General features: G+C 32.0%; 1 protein-coding gene across 1 annotated transcript in view; it reads right to left on the bottom strand.

Moving 5' to 3' along the window:
- Positions 1-20,951, bottom strand: part of LOC119637918 (homeobox protein araucan) — a 51,376-nt gene extending 30,425 nt beyond the window's left edge. The window contains exons 1-3 of the mRNA XM_038034362.1: positions 20,555-20,951; positions 19,970-20,462; positions 2,258-2,806 (exon numbers count right to left, since the gene is read on the bottom strand). Of these exons, the coding sequence (XP_037890290.1) occupies positions 2,258-2,806; positions 19,970-20,020 (600 nt within the window). The 5' untranslated portion in view covers positions 20,021-20,462; positions 20,555-20,951. The remainder of the gene's footprint in view (positions 1-2,257; positions 2,807-19,969; positions 20,463-20,554) is intronic.
- Positions 20,952-21,652: the final 701 nt, after the last annotated feature.

Here is a 21,652-nt window from a genome sequence, read left to right on the forward strand (position 1 = left end):
GCAATACAGTCTCCCAGTGGATGTAGACGGTACGCCCAGATACACCCTTGCATTTTTGCGTCCGGGGGTTTCCTGTAAAAAATGTAATCTGAAAAACTGAATTGCCGACAAAGCTTTCCCCAATAATAGCAACAATCTGTGTAATTTCCCGAGAGGTAGTTTTTCGCGAAGAAATTTCGCATTTCCGTCGGCGGTTAGCTAACAGACAACTCCTTATAGAGCTTTCTGGTATAGATTTTTAGAAGCAAGAACGCAACGAATCATGGTGTAACCAAAGTATTTACTGAATAGAGATTCTCTAACAAATGATTACAATTTCCTTGCTCTTCTTATCATACAATTTATAAAACTAATACTATCTCTGATGAATTTACAAACAAATTAGCAACAAAAAAAACCACATATGTGTGTAATCAAAAAAACAAAACAAAGAGAGTAATTTTTAAAATTTTTCTTTCACAGGATTTCTCTCGCTATGAGTACATAGGCAGTGCATTGTATGCATATCGCAAATGCTTATAAATGTGTGTCTGTGTACCTGTATGTCTGTATGTATCTATAAACAAAAAATTACATTTATTTAACCAACAAGCATTTCAGTTTTTGCCTCTCTGTTACTGTTGCTGCCGGTTGCCATTTAAACGGTTTCAGTTTTGAGAGTATTTAAACCAGGCCAACCATTCTATTTGTTATGGTTGAAATTAAAAGCGTACATATATACATACCTAACTAGTTGGCTATACACATATGAACGTACACATGTATGTAAATAAAAATAAAAATATCAGATTACCTTGATGGCGCAATAAAAGAAACGGTTAACCAGCTCTTTCTTTTTTCTTTTTTATTTTACATACAGAAGAGACAACACATCAACAACACAATGACATGTACGCTGATATATTAAAAGCATTAAGCTAAACTTGACAATATTTGTTATGTGTATGTACGTATGTTTTTTATGAACAAAATGTGAGCTGCACACAAAATCAGCCATAATAATAATTCGATTTTTCTCTCTCTCTTCCAATATTGTTATTGACATGCAAAGTAAGCTAAAGCAAAATAGAATGAGATCCAAAAAAAGGACTATACTTATATATACTAAAGTGTGTATGTGAGTATATATATATATATATATGTACGCATGTATATAAATAAATATATATTAAAATTACTCGAGTTTCAAAGCGCAAAAATATAAAAGAAGAAAAACCGAAACGACGGTTTGATGAGACAGGCCAATATGTTTTCTTAATGCTGCATTTCATAGCATATATATGTGTTTGTGTATATATGTACGTATGAATATATATATATATATATATATATATATAATTATATTGAGTTTATTTTGTTGACATGTATGCATGTGTGTGTTCCGTTTTAATACATTTTGTGATGTTTTACAAATGAAATCCATATTAACAAAGCTTATTTCTTTAATAACCCTTTGTTTCTCTCGCTGCCTTTGCTGCTAAGAAGTGGAATAATCAAAGCGGGTGGAAGAAGGAGGCTTCACTGCATGTTGTGGCATTTTATTGTCACATTTTTGTTGCTTTGCACTGCACTTAAAGCAAACACACGAGCAAACAAGTTTGCATGTTGTCGGCCATTACTTTTAGTTCCTATAAAGTGGCTGGTGTATATCGGTAACGTTGCTGGTGGTAATAATAATGGTAATGGTAAGACGATAATGGCGTCGGTGACGGGGACGATGACGGGGACTGTGACGGTGATAGTAGCGGTAATGGTGACGGCAACGGTAATGGTGGCGGTAATGAACGACTTCTCTTCTTGAGTACAAAGTAAATACAAAACATACAAAGTGCATATTTGAAACAACCAAACTATAGACAATCGTTCACTATGTGTTTAACTCAGGTAAGTATGTAAATGGGGATTCATTTGATTATAATACTGTAAAGCAGCTAGCATTGCCCAACCAGCTAACTAACTAACTAACTAACTACTTTTAGCTGGTGGTCTTTTAATGGTCGAAATGGAAGCCTTGTTTTTCTCTTAGCAACAATGGCAACAATTGCAATAACAACGACAGGAGTCCTAACGACCATAAGGGTATCATTTAATTTAAGCATTTATGTACATTTTACATTAATTCATTTATAAATATGTGCGTGCATGTGTGCGTGTGTGTCCATGTATATGATGTTCTGTTCACTTCAAAGGACACAATTTTCAAGAACTTTGAAAAGAAAACAAAATCAAAAAAGAGAGAAAGCTTTTAGAAACTTACCAAAGATGAATAAAATGCCGAACTGTCTACTCCTATACTCTGATAGGGGTTTTGATCTGTAGAAGGATAGGGTGTACCGTAGACACCCACACTGGCCGCTGGTAAACGCGAATAACTTGACAAAGCCAGACGAGCCGAGTCGTATTGACAAGAACAAACCGTTTGCCCAGATACCGGATCTGTCATTATTGGTCGCCCGTTTTCGCAACACGAGCTTCCCGCATTAGAATTATTATTTCCAGAAGTAGCAGCAACGTCCATATTTGAATTGCCGCTGGCAGTCATTGCCGAATTTCCCGTTCCACGATTATTCGAACTTTGAGATAAACCTTCAGGGCTTAAAGCACCCGCAGAAACATCTCCGGTACCGGCAACATTAGTACTACCACTACCTGCACCATTACCACCACTGTTGCCCGTCACTGCAGCCGAATTTGAACGGCAGTCACCGCTAGGACTGCTTGCAGGAGCATTAGCTGTGGCAATAGTTGATTGTACAGTCGGTGTATCTCCCGATTGCGGCGATTGACCAGCATTCGAAGAAAGCAACTAAAATCATAAATAAAATGAGATTAACGATGTTATTAGAAATAAATTCGCCGAAGAATAACAGTCATCTTCTTTCTTGTCATTTTGCATTCACGTTAGCCATTTAAACCTAACTTGTAACCTAAAATAAAATGAATGTATATTCAAAATAAATCAAAAGATTACAAAACGGTACGTTTTCATTTTCTATAATTAATAATTTTTTTCTTTGTACGTATAATAACTGTACCTCTTTATAAATTAATTTAATTTGCAACCATTAACCAAAACAAATTAATATACGTTTTTACGCCCCTCTGTACGCGTTTGCACGTCGATGTGCTTATATTAAAATAAATTTTTCTTTTTGTTTTCATTGAGTTTTATTGCACATAAAATAATTTTTTTGATTAGTGGAATCGTTAGCTATTAAAACCAAGAAATACCAAGAATAATATTAATTTACTAATTATACTAATCAAAACGAAAAAAAAACGCACACACATGCATACATATACATTTATGTTATTAATGGCTTCATATTTTTCTTTTTCTTTATGTGGATTTGTCGTACATATATACATTTATTACATATTACATATATACAGCTATTAATAACATTATAAATAGTTAAACAAACGCGTGCAAATTTTTAGAAACTAGGTGTTAATACCAGCCTACCTATCAACATTTGCCGGAAAGCGATGGCTGTGTTAAGGAGAATTTCAAATACCCGGCGTATTTTTTGACTACAGTTCATGTATGAAGTTTTTTTTTTTCTTTTTTAAAGCAAAAATGCAACCTATCAACCCCTCAAGGGAGAATGTTGACAAAAAATCATTTTATATCTACTATTGGAGCATGTTTTCTCTCATTCGTGAATCCCCAATGCATTCATCAGACAAGGCAAGAACTGCAAACAATGTACATATGACGTCATACTCTTGATGAGTTTTGCGAATAGCAAAATTGATACTGGCTTTTGTCCTGAGACATGGATTCATGTTATCTTATATATTGGACAATTTTTGATAGCTTTAGTCAGTAAAAGGTCGTTTTTGTACGATCGGGTAACCGTGCAGCACGGTTCACATGAAAACTAAATATTGAATTCGATTTCGAACAGATTTCAGTGAAATATTTATAAACCTTGCAAAGTTGTGTATTTTTTTTAAGGGTTTACATACCTCTTTTTGTTAATGACCGAATACGGTATTTACAAATGGCCTTAACGGCCTACTCATACAATGTGCCACAAAGGATATATCACCACTTTCATCCGTTTACGTCGTAAGCCTAGAAGGTTTTTGTTGTGGGCTGCACCACACTCATTAATTACAAATTTCTCCTTTCGACATGGCGTCAAACCTTCAAAAATTTGAACATTTCGTGGGGATCATAGGTTATTTTAGGGAAATTGTACCTGTCTCTCCAAGCTTGAGTTATATATTTTAATAGGAACTTTATCTGTAAAGCCCTAAATATTGCAAGGACAATAAAAAGAGAATAAAAGGGTTTCGACTCTTTTCTGGTCATTGTAAAGGTTTATCGTGAAAATGTTTGTGAATTATTACAAAACCACCAATAATTGCTTCCATGGTGCTTGTGTTTAATGTATATGATGAAATCAATCGATGTTAGTTATAAAACAAAAAAGTTTCTCTCGCCTTACGACGAATTTCGGACACCTTACATGCCAACAAAAATCTTTTACTGCAACTGCTTCCATAATCTCATCGAAGCTATTTGTACGAGACATTTAAGAGGACTATGATAAATATTAAAAAAAAAAAAAAAACATTTGTAGTAACTCGATCTCAAGATATTAATAATATTATATTGAATACTTGGGTTTTTAACTAAAAGTGATCTGCGCGTAATTAAGCCTAACCAATTTTCTTTGAATAATATATTCTTATACAAACTTTGTGTCTTTGAAAGTTTCAAAAAAATAAGCAGATATAAGGCAAAAAAGGGAAGGGAATGAAAAATGATTGAATGAAACTAATAATACAGATGAAATGATTTCGAATAAATGTAAGTGTATTAATGAGAACTCTCGGGAATATACTTATTTATTATTTAAAGCATGATAAAGTTCTTTGGTATAATTCAATCTTCCTCCGGCGAGAGCTAATAAAATAAATCTTTCTGCTCATATCTATTCTTTCAATACAAGCTTGATATATTCCGTTTTCAACAATTCGTTTCATCAAGTCTTCTATACCAGAAAATACTAAACGACCAGGTCTATTGATTGACAAAATAAATTGCGAACATTATGTCCAATGTCACTACGACGAACAGATGTTAATATTGCGCGAATATTCAGCAATAAGAACAACTCGTTAATTGTTCAAAAAAAGAGCTATCCGATTTGTACAAAGTTTAAATCGCCAGACTTCAAAAACTGTTTAGAACACCACAGAACATGTCACAGATGGCGACACGATTTTTTTTTTTTTTTTAATATGACCAAACACTCCCCTGAGTGATGTCTCCTATACGTGTAACACGATAATGAACGGAAAGGAGTGAGGAGAGAGAAATATGTGGGGGGTAGGAATTGTGGTGGCCTAGTGTGTGCCAAATCGGCAAGTGTCATGCGCCTTTACCAACTGAGCAGTCGCTATATTACAGCGCAGTCTCGACTAAGCATATTCTCCAATTCCATTGAGAATTGAGCCAGCGACTGTTATCTACTTAGCTATGTAGGAGTAGTAGAGGTTGTTGCAGTAGTAATATTAATGGTGGTAGTAATGGTCGGCTTCAGGGCTCTTTCTTTTCAAACGAAATTGCATCGTTGGGTTCAGATGATCATTTAACAGTTAGTTCTCACCGCGGTACAACAAGCTGTTTATTACAGACAGAGTTTTCAGAACATTTTTAATAGTTTTTTTCTCTGGCCTAGACTTTGTAATGTTAGAAGCTATAAAATAAGGAGAACGATATCACTTGATATTTCATTGAATTTTTTTACACAAAAACGGAATTTATTAAATCAATTAATTAAAACTAATCGTAGATTTTTCCAAATTTCTATTACTACTTCATCGTAGAAAAATGCATTCAATTGGATTTGAAATAAGGATGAAGGAGAAAATCAATACAAAAGTAAGGAAGTAAAAACATTACAGTAGATCTCGAGCAACCACTAAATAGCCTATACTACTTCGCTTAATACAGTTATGCATATAACGATCTTTATACCCATCACCGATGGATGAGTTTTTTGTTCATTACTCAGAAACTACAGAAGATAAATCTATAAAAATTTGAATATATATTCTATGGGCGGATGCTGTAGCGTATGTGCACAAAAATGGAAAAAATTTACCACGGCTTCCTAATATTAGGAAGTGTATCAAAATTTAGTTATTTTTTAAATACTTTTATAACACGCACAAACAAGCTTCAAAAACCCCATAAAGTATACAAATTCTTAGCCAGTTTCAAATTTCGAATACACCTAAATATGTCCCCTGTTCGTCTGTCCACCTATCTGTTTGCGCAACTTTGTAGTATTTGAAAATGAAGATATTGCCTACAAATTGCCTACAAGAATTTGGAATTGACCTAAACTTCTCAACAGAAAAGCCTAAAATGCCCACATGTCTCTACCCCAAAGAGTTTAAGTTTAAAAGAAATTAAGTGGACCCACTCCATATTATAGAGCAGGAGAATTTTGTTCTTTTACTTCTTTTGTATTCTTTTTTGGGGTAAACGGTAATGGGTACAAAAGATTCGGTCCCGACCGAATTAAATTTTTTCACGTGTTTATATTGTGGTTTTATACGGGAAGTTGTCGATAAATCATTTCCAACAGAACTTGTCTTTTGGCCGATGCACGTCAGCGTACCAAATCTCTTCAAAATATCTCAAAAATTACTACCTGTAAGTTGAACGCGAGAGGAGAGACATCAAACAAACAGACAAACAAGCTTAAATAAATTCAGAACGACTTTGAACCAGTCAGTATAGCAAAACTTAGATTTATCTCAAATCCTTGTGGATGTTGTATACATACGCAAAAACTTAATATGCTCTTATACGACTCGTGGAGCAAGGTATAAAAAGACTTTTTCGTAAATCTTTAGAACAAAAAAATAATCTATATATAAATATATATATAATTCCATAGAAAATAATCTATAAAAGAAAAAATAGTGGATTTAACGAAAACAACACCGCGATCATTAGCCTTTCGTCAGCAAAACAGTTGACTCTCTTGAAAAACACTAATTATAGTAATAATGTTAATTTCAGTAATTATCATAATTTTATCAAAGGGAAAAGAAAGAAGAAAAATGTCTTGAAGAAAAAAAGAACTAAAAAGAAAAAAATAAAGGAATGAAACATAGTCTAGCACAACTTTAGGCATAGACCAGAAATAATAATTGAGTTCCCGTAATTGACAGCAAAGAAAAGAAATGAGACATGGAGCAACGTAGAAAAAAAAAGAGAGATAGAGTGAGACACAGAAAAAGAGGCAAGAGGGATATAGACACTAAAAAATAGTATGAGAGAAAGAGAGGGATGGAAAGATAGAAAGAATTTGGAATGATTATAAATTCTTGTCCTTTTTTCCCACTTGGTTCTGTAGAGTTCACCAAAACAATAACTAAACGAATAAGCTAAGATCGAACATCACCCGTCCACCAGCGGAGGAGCATGAAAAAACATATCACATAAGCACATACATTATTAAAGGCTTTAGGCGATTTCGCTGCGTATTTTAGGCTTTTTTGTTTTTTTCTTTTGCATAATGTATGACCAACTCTCACTCCCAGTTTATAGATACGATTTTGTTGGCGCTTTTCTGCTAAAAATCGACAGCTTTTGATCAATTCCAAGTTTTCTTTACTCGTTTTTTTTGTTTATACGTATAGTTTTTCTTTTTTTTTTAATGAACGAATAAATGAAAGAAATTATCTTAATTACAGGTTTTGCTAGCAGAGCGAATCATAATAATTTTTTCTTTTTAATTTTGTTTCTTATCGTTTTTTTTTTTAGAAATATTTATGTTGGAGGGAAATGCTTTACATTGCTTAACTTGTTTCTTTTATGGCAACAACAAAAACGAAATGCTTAAAATTTTAGAATATGCATAAAGCTGAGGAAATGTGTCTGCATATGTATGCAAGTGTACGTAAGCATAATGTGGAAAGTAAAGAGGAAGCCTACAGCCATTTTCAGAAGCTGGCCTAAATTTGAAAGGCTTATATAAACATACATTCATTTACGCGTACATACGTACGTAAATACGTATCTATAGGTGTAGATACGTTTAAATCTGTTGCAGACGAACGAATCGACAACCGACGTTTGAATGAATGAATAAACGAATGAGTGAATGGCTGGATGCATGTGTATTTATGATGAGACATATGTAAATGGGTTTTCAAACTTTCAAGGCGTTGCCGTCTGTTCCCTGTGCGGTATACGTTTGCATCTTTTGCATATTAATTATACATAAGTATGTCTACATATGTGCGTACATGCGTATCTATCTACATGCGTATATGCGTATATATATATATATATATATATATATATATACATAAAGATATATACATATATAGATGTACATATAAGAAATTTCTTCATCATTTTGAAATCACTGATTGGTTCAAGTAACGTTGCATTGCTAATACTTTTTGCTTTGCTTCCTTTGTTTTTTATACGCTCTTCATTATGAGAAGCGTTATCATCAAAATTTATGAATTCCTCGAATGACCCTTCAAAAAAATAATTTAAAAGAAACACTCTTTACTGCCAAGTACTTAAAATCAATCGATTTACTTGCGCAATTTCTTATGAAGCTGCTGCTTATTGTTGCCGGCTATAGCTTTTCAATGGCGTTTAATTGCAGGCCTGGATCCGATACTTGCTTGTGATGGTCAATTTTAGCATTTCTTTGTATATCTATAGGGTATGTACACGCGCGAAACGTCTGCATGTGTGAGTGTGTGTAGTGTCGTTGCCGTTGTTAGTGATGGTGGCCATCTTATGTCTTATAGCCTAAAGTATATAAAGCTTCTGTTCATCACAGCCTTTAACTTGTAACTCTTTATCAAAGAACTACTGGCGGTGTACGTTGAACAGTAGTAGTCTCTCACTAGTTGCAATAACTAAGTAAGTAAGTAAGTAATATCTGTTATTGTACATCATTTCATTAAGTCAAGTGTTAACATAATTATGTTAATGAAAAGAATGTTTCAAATAAGATACAAGTTAACGCTTAGCTTTCAAACACGTCAGCCTCACATCTCTTCTTCTCTTTCTTGTATCTTCTCTCTCTTTGCTGTATCTTTTTGAAACGTGGTTTCCAACGCATTTCAATTTATAGATTTGTTTATACGTGTGTCTTCCAAAAACTTTTTCCCAGAATTCGGTTTTCTTTGGTTTTCTCACATATAATCTAATACTCATGAAAAACAAATAAAGTGTCGATTAAGCTTATCGGCTTTGTTATATGTTTTATAAAAGTAATTAAAATTTTTTGAAAACTCTCATACAATAAACAAAAAAAAGAGATGAATTTTCTCCTATATAAATTTGATAATTATATGCAAAACATTACATTAAATTTTCAACAACATTAGTAAATAATTTTAAATGGGCGAACACGAAGAAAAAAAAATAAAGAAAACGAAGGAGAAGACAGAGAAGAAGAAGAAGGATAGAGGCGGAAACGACATGGACAACAAATAGTAATAATTCTTTATACTGACATTTAACAACACGACACAAAATTAACAAAATTAACTTTATATTCAAATCTTTCGATTATAAATTGTTATTATATCGCTCGGATAGCAATATGTCTGCGGACATATTTATCGATAGATATGTATAATAGTATCAAGAACATGCGTACACACACTCGCGCGCACATAATCTTGCACACAGTCGCCTTAAATATAGTCATTTAAGTCGAATGATACATTCAAGCGACAGTGCGACTACGAACGACCGGCTGACCGTCCGGAGTGTAAAAAATGATTGTTATCTGTGATATTTCACACACCGCGATAAGCTACTGATTTATTCGATAAATACATACACTGAATTCCGACTAAGCTAAGTATAGCACATTTGTGATTATATCTCTTTTATATCTATTACTACTTAATAGTCATGGAATTATTATTATTATTAACAGTTTCAACCAGCAAATACAATTAATATATAAAAAAAGTAAAGCTTAGAACATAAACTGGTGTATAACAAAAGAGTTCCAATATCTATTATCATCTTTCCACTTATTTTATCAAAGAATATGTTCGCTGTAAGTTGAATGCATATATCTATATATTGTTTTGCTTCCAAAGCATAGACGGATGGACGGGTGGACATATAAACTGTTTGCCAAACCGACTCAAAAGCTTACGCTTGTTTAAAAAAAGTTCTCATGTGCATTGACGCTATGAACAATTTGGCAAAATTGCCACAACATCGTCCCGTCCTGTGATGGCTTTCGTAAGGATTGTAATGTGCTACAATTCGTAACTCTAGATTGAATGAATTGAAAGGAACGATTAAACTTTTAATTATAATTGCGTTTATCAGTCATAATTAAAAGCAACAATGTTGGTTGTTAGGAATAAATCTTTCTTAACAGTATTTAACTCATCAATATTTAAATCGAAACGCAGCAAGTTGTTTAACCTTACCACCTCGTCTCGCCCCGTGAACTTTAGAATTTATTTAACTTTACGATTTCGTTGTTTTCCTACGGTATTTATAATCAATCAATCTACGGTAGTAGATGACTGAAAGTGAAGCAGTATATAATAATTTGATTTACATTGTTCTCAAAAAAAATTTTTTTGCCAGAGCAATATTGCAACTTAAATATTTGTTTGTGGTCGAATTCTCGAATATTTTCTTTCTTAAGTTTTACTGCAAAACAATTATTTCTATGCTCCGCTCCAATATTGACGTATGTTCAAACGTTAAAATATTAATTAGCTAAATGACAATTTTCGATGGTCCTAATATTTAACTGCATTTTGATTACACTTATAAAATCTTCCGCTTTTTTTAAGAGATTCCATAGTTTAAAAAATTGGAATAGCGGACGATAAAGTCTAATAACCCCAAATTGCGGAATATTTAAAATACAAAACTTGAAAACAAAACCATTTCTTAACATTATCTTCAATATCTTGAAACCTACTATGAATATATACGCAAAAATTCAAAATAAAATTTACTCAAGCCATTCAATCGTTAAAAATAAAATGAAATAGTTTTGTTTGCTGCAAGTGATATGCTCGATCACATCTTATATGAATGCGCAGCTTTCTGCAGAATCAGACACCATGTGTCTGACGTAGATGTCATAATGCGAGATACGGCATTGTGGTCAGTCCCAAATAAAGTGAGGGGATTCATAAGCAGCGAAAAATTGGATTACAAAGGGCATGAGCAAGTACAATTGATATTTCAGGTCACGGTGCAACTTAAGCAAATGGATATGTTTTCTATTCATTCAAACTTATTTGTGTATGGTTTGCATGAAAGAAATGATTATTTTGATTTCGACCATTCAGAGACTCAAAACATTTCAGATATATTTGATTACTCAACTGACTTATTGTCCACGCGAAACATATGATCCTCCTTTAAAACAAATCTATCTGTCTCTTATAGTGTTTTTTTAAAACTTTTTTTAATGCTTTCAATTTTTTCCAATTTTTGTACTTGTTATTGTCAGGGATTCAAATCGATAGCCTCAGATGATTGTGCTTTAAGACTTTATTTTTTAAATTTATTGTTTTGACTAAATTGATTATAATAATAATAATAAGAGTATCATTATTATTGTAGGCGAACTTCTGAAGCGATCATCATCATCACTCATATGTGACATTAGGTTAACCTCTTTACAGGTTTTTGATTAGTTTTTTATTTGTTAAAGTATTTCCGAATTTTAAAACAACTTGTGCATGGACTTTCTAAACTAGCATCATTAATAAGACAAACATCTTACGATCTATTTTACAATTGCATACGAAATGCATACAAAAAGAGAGCATGAAGAGAAAACAATTACAAAGTCAATGGGGTTAAGTACTTCGTTACACACATTTACACAAATAATGGAATAATAAAAAGAAGCAAATAAAAAAAGTAAATAAATTGAAAGACATTTAAATATGAACTAATCAAAACACAATTTAATTTAATAAAAACCGACAATGTAACAACAAAACAGTAAGGAAAACAACAATAACAAGAATAATAATAGTGAACGCCCCTTTAACGGAATCAAAAGCCAAAAATTTCATATCTGAAGAAATAAATAAATTTGTAAGAAACCCTACAAAAACACAAATAATATAAAGGTAGAAGAAAATCAACATAAGAATTCTCACCACCATCGCTAAGAAAACGAAAAAACTCTATACAAAGACAAAAAATCAAACGTAAATAAAAAAACGAACAAACAAACAAACCAATAAAAGCTCGAATATGCTTAAAACATAAATCATAAAATTCATAACCGTAAAGTGACACACAGAGCCGCCGCAACCATAAGATACCACAAACGCTATACAAGATACCAGATACGCGCATACATATAAAACAGTCATATTTCTTATCTAACTATGAATGTAAAAATGTATGCGTATGCATGGTACATATAAATTTATATGCATTTTTACGCGCCTGAACAGTATCATATACGGATCCATGTAGAAGTGTTGCCACTAATAATATGTTAAGTGAACGAAAGACTGATATCCTGATCGAAAAGTGATCATCATTATTGTTATCGTCATCGTTAACAGCACTTTTATTGTTGGAAAACCAATAAAGAACCTGTTGCTATACAAAAAAACTAAAAAAATCGCTCAACTCAACTCTACTTCATTTATTTGCAAGAAGAAATGGGGATGGGGATTTGCCAATTTCAGACTAACAATAGTTGACTAGACTGCTAGTTCTGTGGCTGCAGTTAATATCATTAGATCATATCAGATCGTACTGTAGTCACTATACTACTACCTCTGTTGATATCTTGAAAATTATGACTTTTGTCTGTTATAGTAGTTGTAACAAAAAATATACGAATACATAACAATATTATCTATCAAATCTTATATTATGATCTGATAAAGCGAGTGTGTTTATTTGCTTGTATGTAGGTAGGTAGTAGGTAAGTACCTCTTTTTGCGGATTCAAGGAAAATTATCATATTTTTCCTTGTTTTCTTTCTTTTTCATATTACTTTGGTTTTTTGCCATTTCTGGTCAGCTTATATTCTATGTAATCTCTTCACCAGAACCGCAACTATGAAAGAACACTAACAACAATAATGATAATAATAGCAGCAGCAGCATTACTAGAAATGGTAACGAACTAACATAGCTTTTCGTGTCCTGCGACGATCGTTTTCATACTTAGCGCAAACACAAGAAACAACTGAACTTGCCTCCCAAACGTATACGCAGATGATGTATCTACAAGTATGTATATGTATTCATGCGTGTATGCACCATGTGCACACCATGTACAAATAAGCTTTCAGAATGCTACACATCTAATTTGTGATTGCCCATCTGATAAGAGATCAACCTTTTCATTTTAATTCTTTTGTTTTCCGTTCAATTTGTGGACCGAACTAAGAAGTAGCCTTTCTATCCACCTACCTTAAGGTGCTTAGTCGAACTTTTTCCGTCTTTCCTTTTTTTTATATCTGTCTGTTTCTTTCTCTTTCTCTATCTCTCTCTCTTTTTTTTTTTTTTGCGATATCGTTTTTATGTACAAATGTATTTCATCAAAGCCATATGCGTGTTGTTTATGGTTTTTCATGAATTATTAATTTTCAACAGCAGCAACAACAATAACTAAACTAAAACTAAAAAACAACAGAGTTACTTATAACTAATGTTTGGTTCTATGTAAAACCAAATCTAGTCATCCGCTCGTTTCAACTGAAACATGTGTTGCCTACAAAAGTATTTCTATCATCTTAACCATTACAAATTTTCTGTTATTTGCTGCTGTCTGATATCCTTTATATATAACTACATTTTTATGATGTATACGCATACACTGTACATACTTGCAATACACATATAAACAATAACATTTGATTTCTTTTTAATTTAATAGCATTCATTCACTTTTTTTTTTAATTTTGTAAAACAAATTATTTTTTTAAGAAATAAAAAAAAAGATTTTAGGGTATATCCTTTATTTCAATATTAGGTAAGTTCGTCTCTTTCAATCTGTACATTGTTTTGTATATACATGTATGTTGGTTTGTAACACTTTAGAATGCATTCCCAAAGCATCGGACTTTGTAAAAAGTAAATCTCCATATTCTTTTAAATAAATATCTTAATCGGTCTAGTTATCTGTTATGTTTATTGTTCTTGAGATTTTCAAAAAATGAGAAATGAAACATGACATTTTTTAAGATAAGGATAGAAGAACAAGAGATCGCAATATCTGCCCAGTTCGATAGCTAAAAACTAAAACAAATCTTAAAAAAAAATTTTCTTCAATAAACAATAACTTATGCACAAACCTATAAAAATTCTCATCTTTCCTTCTGCACGGTCGCACGATTTTTTGCAAAACAAATGTAAAAATTATATGAGGTATTCTTGCATAACTCAATAATCGCAATGCTTTTTTATTATTATGCATATAGTTATGGGCAGACTGGCTAGATGCTTTGTAACCTTTAGCTTAATATTTTCCATTATATTTCAAAGCTATAATAATAATTTTTACGAGTTTTTACATTTTAGCTTTAGACAAACGTTTTCATAAGTGATTCATGTCAATTTCCATACCTGATCTATTGCGGTCCATTGACATCAAAATAGTAAGACTATTGAAGAAAACGGTCGTCTGAAGATACTACTGAAATACTGAATTCAAAATCTTATGCTTATGCTCTGAGTCTCCGGGTGTTCCTACATTTAGTATAAATTCTATTTTTGATAGCGAATGTGAAAATTTGCTTTTTATAAGCAAATAAAATTAGAAGAGAAAAACGCGTTTTTTTTTTTTTTTTTGATAATCATAAATTTTTTTTTAATAATTTTCGGCTTAATGTGTCTTGAGTGAATATAGGAAATTTAAGACTAATTTTATTTTTGCTGCATAAATTTTTGAGCTTCACGCATTTGACTTTAATTTTGCTTTTCCCTTATATCGATCCGCAAGTCTGAAATCGTCACTAATAGGTCTAATGTTGTAGTTTTTTTATCGTTTCAACATCTAGCAACAATAGTAAGTCGTAATAATAACGAAGATGCCGAGTTTTGCCCTAAAGAATCGCACTGACAATAGAAAAAGTAATCTTCTTAGCATCGTATCGTTATTTCCAAGTGTAAAAATTCATGGGTACACCCAAACATATAGTCCATATCAACTGAAAAGCAATTTTAAAGGAAGACAATGCTTTACTTTTGTGATCAGATGAAACATTTTCATATTTAAAGACATTTTTGTACTCATCGTTATCAACTTTCTGACTTGTTTGCGAATTAGGCATCTAATTTCTTAATTAATACAAAATTTAAAACCGATGTAACTATATTTGTTTATCCATTCCTCCATGTTTGCAGTTTGACTTCCCAAAAAGACAATAAGGATTGTCTGATTATTTTCTAAAGCAAATCGTTTTTAATTTGTAAAAAAAGAGATTTCTTAAAAATTGGACAGGACAGCATCAAAGTATGATTACTTGCAAATTATTACCAAAACAAACAAGTATTGAATTATTGAGAGAAGGTTTTATTTGCATTATGTGGAAAACATTGATTTACTCAGCGACATTTTTTGTTTTCTTAAACTTTGAAAGCAATTCGTAGCATGCCGATGGAAGAGTTCAATTAGTGCTTGCTTTAGATATTTCTAAATTTAGAGGCGTAAAACGTAAACGTTCTTATCTTCATGTAGAAATGAAATCAACAAATTTCAATGAACGGATTTTGTATTAATGCGGTAATTTGGCTGCATACAACTACATATATCACAATCAATTAACCCAATAAACGAAAAGCGCATATAATTAAACCAGTTTAATTATCTCTGCTCCATACCCTGCAAGCTGAGTTTCAAATTAATACGTGAAGCATTGGTTATTGTGAAATGATGCATTTACGTTTCGTTGCCTATTTTAACCCCCAGGCATCCTTTTGGATATGGAGATGAAAAAAGTATGATATAAATATAACTGCTAATATATTTATCCCTGTTATTCTATCGTATGTGCATAAATGTTTCGTCCATCTGAAATGCATGATTAGGGAACTTTTCGCAATCTTCGACCTCTTCATCGAATATCAAGCACTATCTATAAACCAAACGGGTTGAGCTGCTTTACAAGCAAGTAATCAATTTAACGCAAAATACTAAGCAGAAGAAGGTTGTATCTATTGGTTGACGTGGAGATGTCTCCAAGCCAAAGTGTGATTCTCGGTCATAAGACATATGATCTCTGAGCTGAATATAAATTTTAATTTTCAAATACATGGACTTTAACGATAAAAAAAAATTTTTTTCGGGAAATATTTTTCTTCTTTAATTGGAAGCAAAGTTTTACTAATTTGATGAAGGCTAATGAAAAGTGGATATGTTGCGATCATTCATAGCGCAACAGAAGTCAATTATATTGACGTCAAAGTCGGATTCGTTATACCACAGCTAATGAACATTGTGGACAAACGATTAATTTAATTAAGCCACTTATTAGAGGTAAAATGACAAATGATTTCCCCGAATCTAGAGCCCCTCATGCCCGCATCCCCCGTTGTCGAACCCTCCAAATTCTATTCCAAGACTCTAAGCCTTCTACGCTCTCTTAAAGGGCATTACTACATCGCATCACTTGACAAATACTTCAGTAAACCTGTTCCAAGATAAACATTTATTCAGCAAAGTTCAAAATTAAAAAAATTTACTAGAGATACTGAAAGACTGATCAAGGATTTTCAATCACATACATAACCATTTCACAACAAAAAATCTAATGTAAGCTAGCCATGGTAATAAAGATCATCGCTCTCACTTACTGTAAGCTAACATAAAAGTTCTCTCTTCCGCTGTTATATTATTGAAATGTCAAAATGAATCCTTTTAGTTTGTTCACACTCACGTCCTCTAGATTTAAAACTTAAGTAATATCATATACCGCTAATAGTTTCAGGAAATTGCAATTTACAATAACAATGACAAAATTTTGAACCTATATAGACTGTGTGCATAATAAACATTACCGAACGTACCTGATGTAGACGTATCATTTCATTTTTTCGTATTAAATTTTCTTAAGTTGAATACAAAATATACAGTTAACTTAACATGGTCGGATGAACATGTAAACGATTTTCTAAATAGACACTGATGTTACTCGGTTTAATACGCTAGATGATAATTCTGATCTGTCCAGTCAAATCTGACATTAAAACCTAATAGCTCAAGCAATAAGCTAAGGCAAACTCAATTCAAATCAGGTTGAGTTAATAACTTGTAATAAGCTATTTTTGTTACAAGGCGACAGTTGTGTTCAACTATTAAGTGTATGTTATTCTACAACTACTCTTTTTTTCTAATTCCTTGTTTCTTGCTTAAGACAGCAATGAACAAAATTCCGGGCCTTTTTCTAGCATACACTTTCTGCTTTGGATATTTATGCTTTTTTACATCCTACACCATTGCGCTATAAGGTATATTAAGTTTGTGCGCAGTTGCCTACAACATTTACAATTTTATAAACCGACCGACTTAGAATCATCTCTGATCTACAATTACGTTTTAAGTCGATGTCTCTTCGTTTGACCGCCTGATGTTTTCCCAAGTATTTTTGTGTTTAGCCTACAGGCCCCAATTTTTGTGATGTTTCGACGAAATTTAATACACCGACGTGTTCTGGCCCAAGGACAAACGCGACAGAAAATGTTACGGATCTTCGCCGAAGTGATGTAGGGAATTTAATAGTAATCTGTGACCACTTATAATGGTTTGACTACCTATATTTCCTGATCACACGTCTACGACAAATCATTCGAGGGGCTTGTCAAAAAACAAATATTGAGCACAAAGTATTAAAAAATTTTTTACTTCTATTCGTTAGAAAAAACATATGTGTACACATACTGATACTGAACATGATATTCTGTTACTAATTCCTTGACGCTTTTTAAAAACATTTTATATCAAATGGTAATTTTCTTATATTTTTCAAGTTACAATTCGCAATTTTTAAATCTGTAGGAACTTTTAAGAAAAACTGTTTTACTGTCTTTTTCTTATATTTATAAAATTTTTCCTAGTTAAGAGGGTATGCTATGCTTTTAAATTTTCTAAATTATAAATATAAGTCTTATTAAACTTTTTTAGAACAAATTCAAATGCAGGAGCCATTTCGATTTTTAATGTTATAAAACTCTCTGAGCTCAATCTGCAATAATTTCTACAGCAGATGATATAAAGCCAACGAAACGTTAAATATCTGCTCTACCACTGGCTTATCCGGCATTATCTTGTCCTGTCACTTGCTACCCTGTCAATAAGGCAATGCATTCTTTAAAGTTTTTGAAGACTTCTCTTCGATTGATACAAAAGTGGAGGGGGAGGCGCCGTTATTTCTCATGTCCGTCTTGCCTATTAATTCCAGCGAGTCCTTGCTACTAACACTGAAGGTTTTTTTCTGTTTTTTTTTTTATAATGATACTGAAAATAGATCATTAAACTGGCTGCTTATTATTTTAAACGCGCTTACATTACAACTTAAATTTTTTTTTTTTTTTAATTGAAGAATGGATACATTTTTAAATTAACATATGAAAAGTATTTCGAAATTTAAATTTATGTAATTTTTTATCAAATTAATGCAGCGAATGAAATAGTAATGACAATTGTGAATATCTAACGAACTCGTACGAAAATTTTGGAATAAAAAAAAGCTAAACCTAATTTAATCGCAACTTTGAGAATCAAAGAACAAATTTTTTCCTGAGAATCGATTGCCACAAGATTCAACAAATAACAAGCTTAAGCTATTAAATATGTTGTTTGTCGCAAGCACCATCGGAAACCATGAAAATATATGTAGCTATAAATGGCTAAATTTATATTACCCATTTTCATTGATCATTATAATATATATATATATATTTTCTCGATATCATGGAACAACTTGAAACATTCATTACCTTTGCTATATGAATACGACCACGAAGAGATACGAGATTTATGTCGATACACAGGAGGGTATGGGGGGCATAATGCCCGAAAAATGTATCGTATATTTGATTGTACACTCTTTCCTATATCTCTTGTTTTTGAGTTTGTCTTAAGGATAAAAGTCGCAATAAAAAGAATTCAAGTTTTCAAGTAGAGATACTATATAACATTGATATCTTCTAATAATTATATTAATAGAATTATTAAACATTTTCTTTTGGACGTAGTCCCTTCACTAAAGTAAAACTGCAACATTAAAAAACATAAATAAATAAAAATAAAATTGTAGCCCATTTCATTGACTAAGCCGCACATATAACAAGCAAATATAAAAATAAGGTACATAAAGGAGAAAGAGAGTTTCGTTTAGTTCTTTTTGTCGTGTTCGAACTATACTTCCTGGAGAGATACTTTTTAAAGGCAGACGAACATTCTCGCATACAAAGGGAAAAAGCTATCCTCTTAGAAAATCTCAGACGCAACTGCAACTAAGACAATCTACTGCTATTATCGTCCGTAAGAGCATACTAAGGAGGCCCGTAAAGAATGTGTTACGTTTATAAAAGCATGATTAAGCAAATCACTCACATCATTTTGCTCAGCTTTTAATACTTCTAATAAAGTTTTGAATGCATACGCGCTCTACTCACTTACTGAAAACAATTTTTGTTAGACAAAGAGCCAAATCAACTTTACTACTGCTTTGCGAGCTGTTTAGTTTGGACTGTTTTTAAAAGCGAAATTGCAATCACCTTTGTTAATATTCAGTAATAATAACACAGAATCTCTTTATGATCATAAATGTCTCTTCAAAATTATACAACGAATTTATAGATGTGTGAACGTTGTGCACTGCGTATAAAAATTGACATTTATGACATTTTATTACGTTAATCTTAAATTGCCACGCCCAATATGCGTTACTTTACCATAATTTATAGGAGTTTTGAAAAATATTAAACTAACCTGCGTTGCCGACGGATACCCGGCGTATCCAAATTGTGTATAAGCAGCCATTTTTTTCCTTTTCCTTTACGATTTTCGTTTATATTATCTATTTGAAAATTGTTTTTAATTTTATTATTGATTGAAATTTTCTATCCGTAATAATTGCACTTGCAAAGACTCTACTAAATTATTTTGATGTTGTTGTTATATTACAGTATCAGCGATTCCTTTTAAATAATTTTTGAATAAGTTATTTTTTGTTCTTCTTTTGATTATTGCAAAAAACAACACACACGTATAACTAACACCTTGTCAATTTCTTGTAATTGTTGAACGTATAAAGAGTCAATTGCATAAACAAACAACTAAACAAACAATGCGTATACATGTGCTTTTGCGTGGCTGCTACCGACGTTGTTATACATTAAATTTATAATGCAAACCTTACACAAACACTGTCACAGGGCGACGCTATGCAACAACTAAACATAAGGTGTGTTCAGAACAAAGCCTGTATTTAAAAAAAAATAAATAAATATAAATAAAAAAATTGCGGAATAACGGAGAAAATAGTAACAAAAAACCATTCACTCATATACATACATTTGCTGATAAATTGAGAAAAAAAATTTTTCATTTATAAATCCACAGAAATATAATAACAATAACGAAAAAAGAATATTTCCCTTTTTCTAATGTGGGTTTAAAAACTATGCGCTTCAAACGATACACCGCTGACTCTCCAATGTGTACAAGGCAAAAATTGTTTGAAGAAGGCCAACTGCTAACGCCAACGCGTTCCGTATATACGGTTAACACAAGAGCTTGAGCGCTTAGACCATTAGAGACAAATGCAGCAACAAATATTTATGTAATATTTCATTATATGCAATGAGAAGTAAAATACTCTTTGCCTGCACAGGCTTATACACAACCGAAGGTTTTTATTAAATTGCTGAAGCTTAAAATTCCTTTGGAATCGTATACTTTTTCTTTTTGTTTGTTTATGGATATATATATATATATATATATGGATATATATATATATGTATATATATAAATATATATACAAATGCATGTATATATATATGCACATGTAAATATATATATATATACATGTATATATACATGTATATATATGTATATGAAAGACACGTTATAGATTCTGCGCACTAAACGTTGTTAACTATCGCACGTTCGAACATGAACTGGTTGCAACCTCAACAGCAAGAAAGGTCTACGTGTCTCAATAATTCTTCATCTTCGATATATGAAAGAGAAAATCATTAGCAAAATATACTCAGATGATTTTGCCATACAAGCCTTCAGAACAGAAAGGGATGCCTATAGATCAATATAAATATCATGTAAATTAGACTCTAAATGTCGTCCTAGTCTGACTTGGCCCCTCCTATTCATTTCCCATACGATAATTGTTAACTTTACTCGTTACTTTTGCAACGAGTTTCTCAATGAATATATGAGAACATTATAGATATTTTTTTTTAATATTTTCTTTTCATTTAATCTATCTCTATCTAACTCGCTTTCCTTCTCAAAATAATTATATTGCTATTTTTAGCTGTTTCTTTCTCTCTTGCCCTAGCATATACCTTTAATCTAGTTTTCCACTAGCAACAAATTGCTTGGCAACCGCTATCCATATATATACTTGATTGTGGGTAACTCAAAATTCAGGGG

This window comes from Glossina fuscipes, unplaced genomic scaffold, assembly GCF_014805625.2.
Source record: "Glossina fuscipes isolate IAEA_lab_2018 unplaced genomic scaffold, Yale_Gfus_2 61, whole genome shotgun sequence".
NCBI lineage: Eukaryota > Metazoa > Arthropoda > Insecta > Diptera > Glossinidae > Glossina > Glossina fuscipes.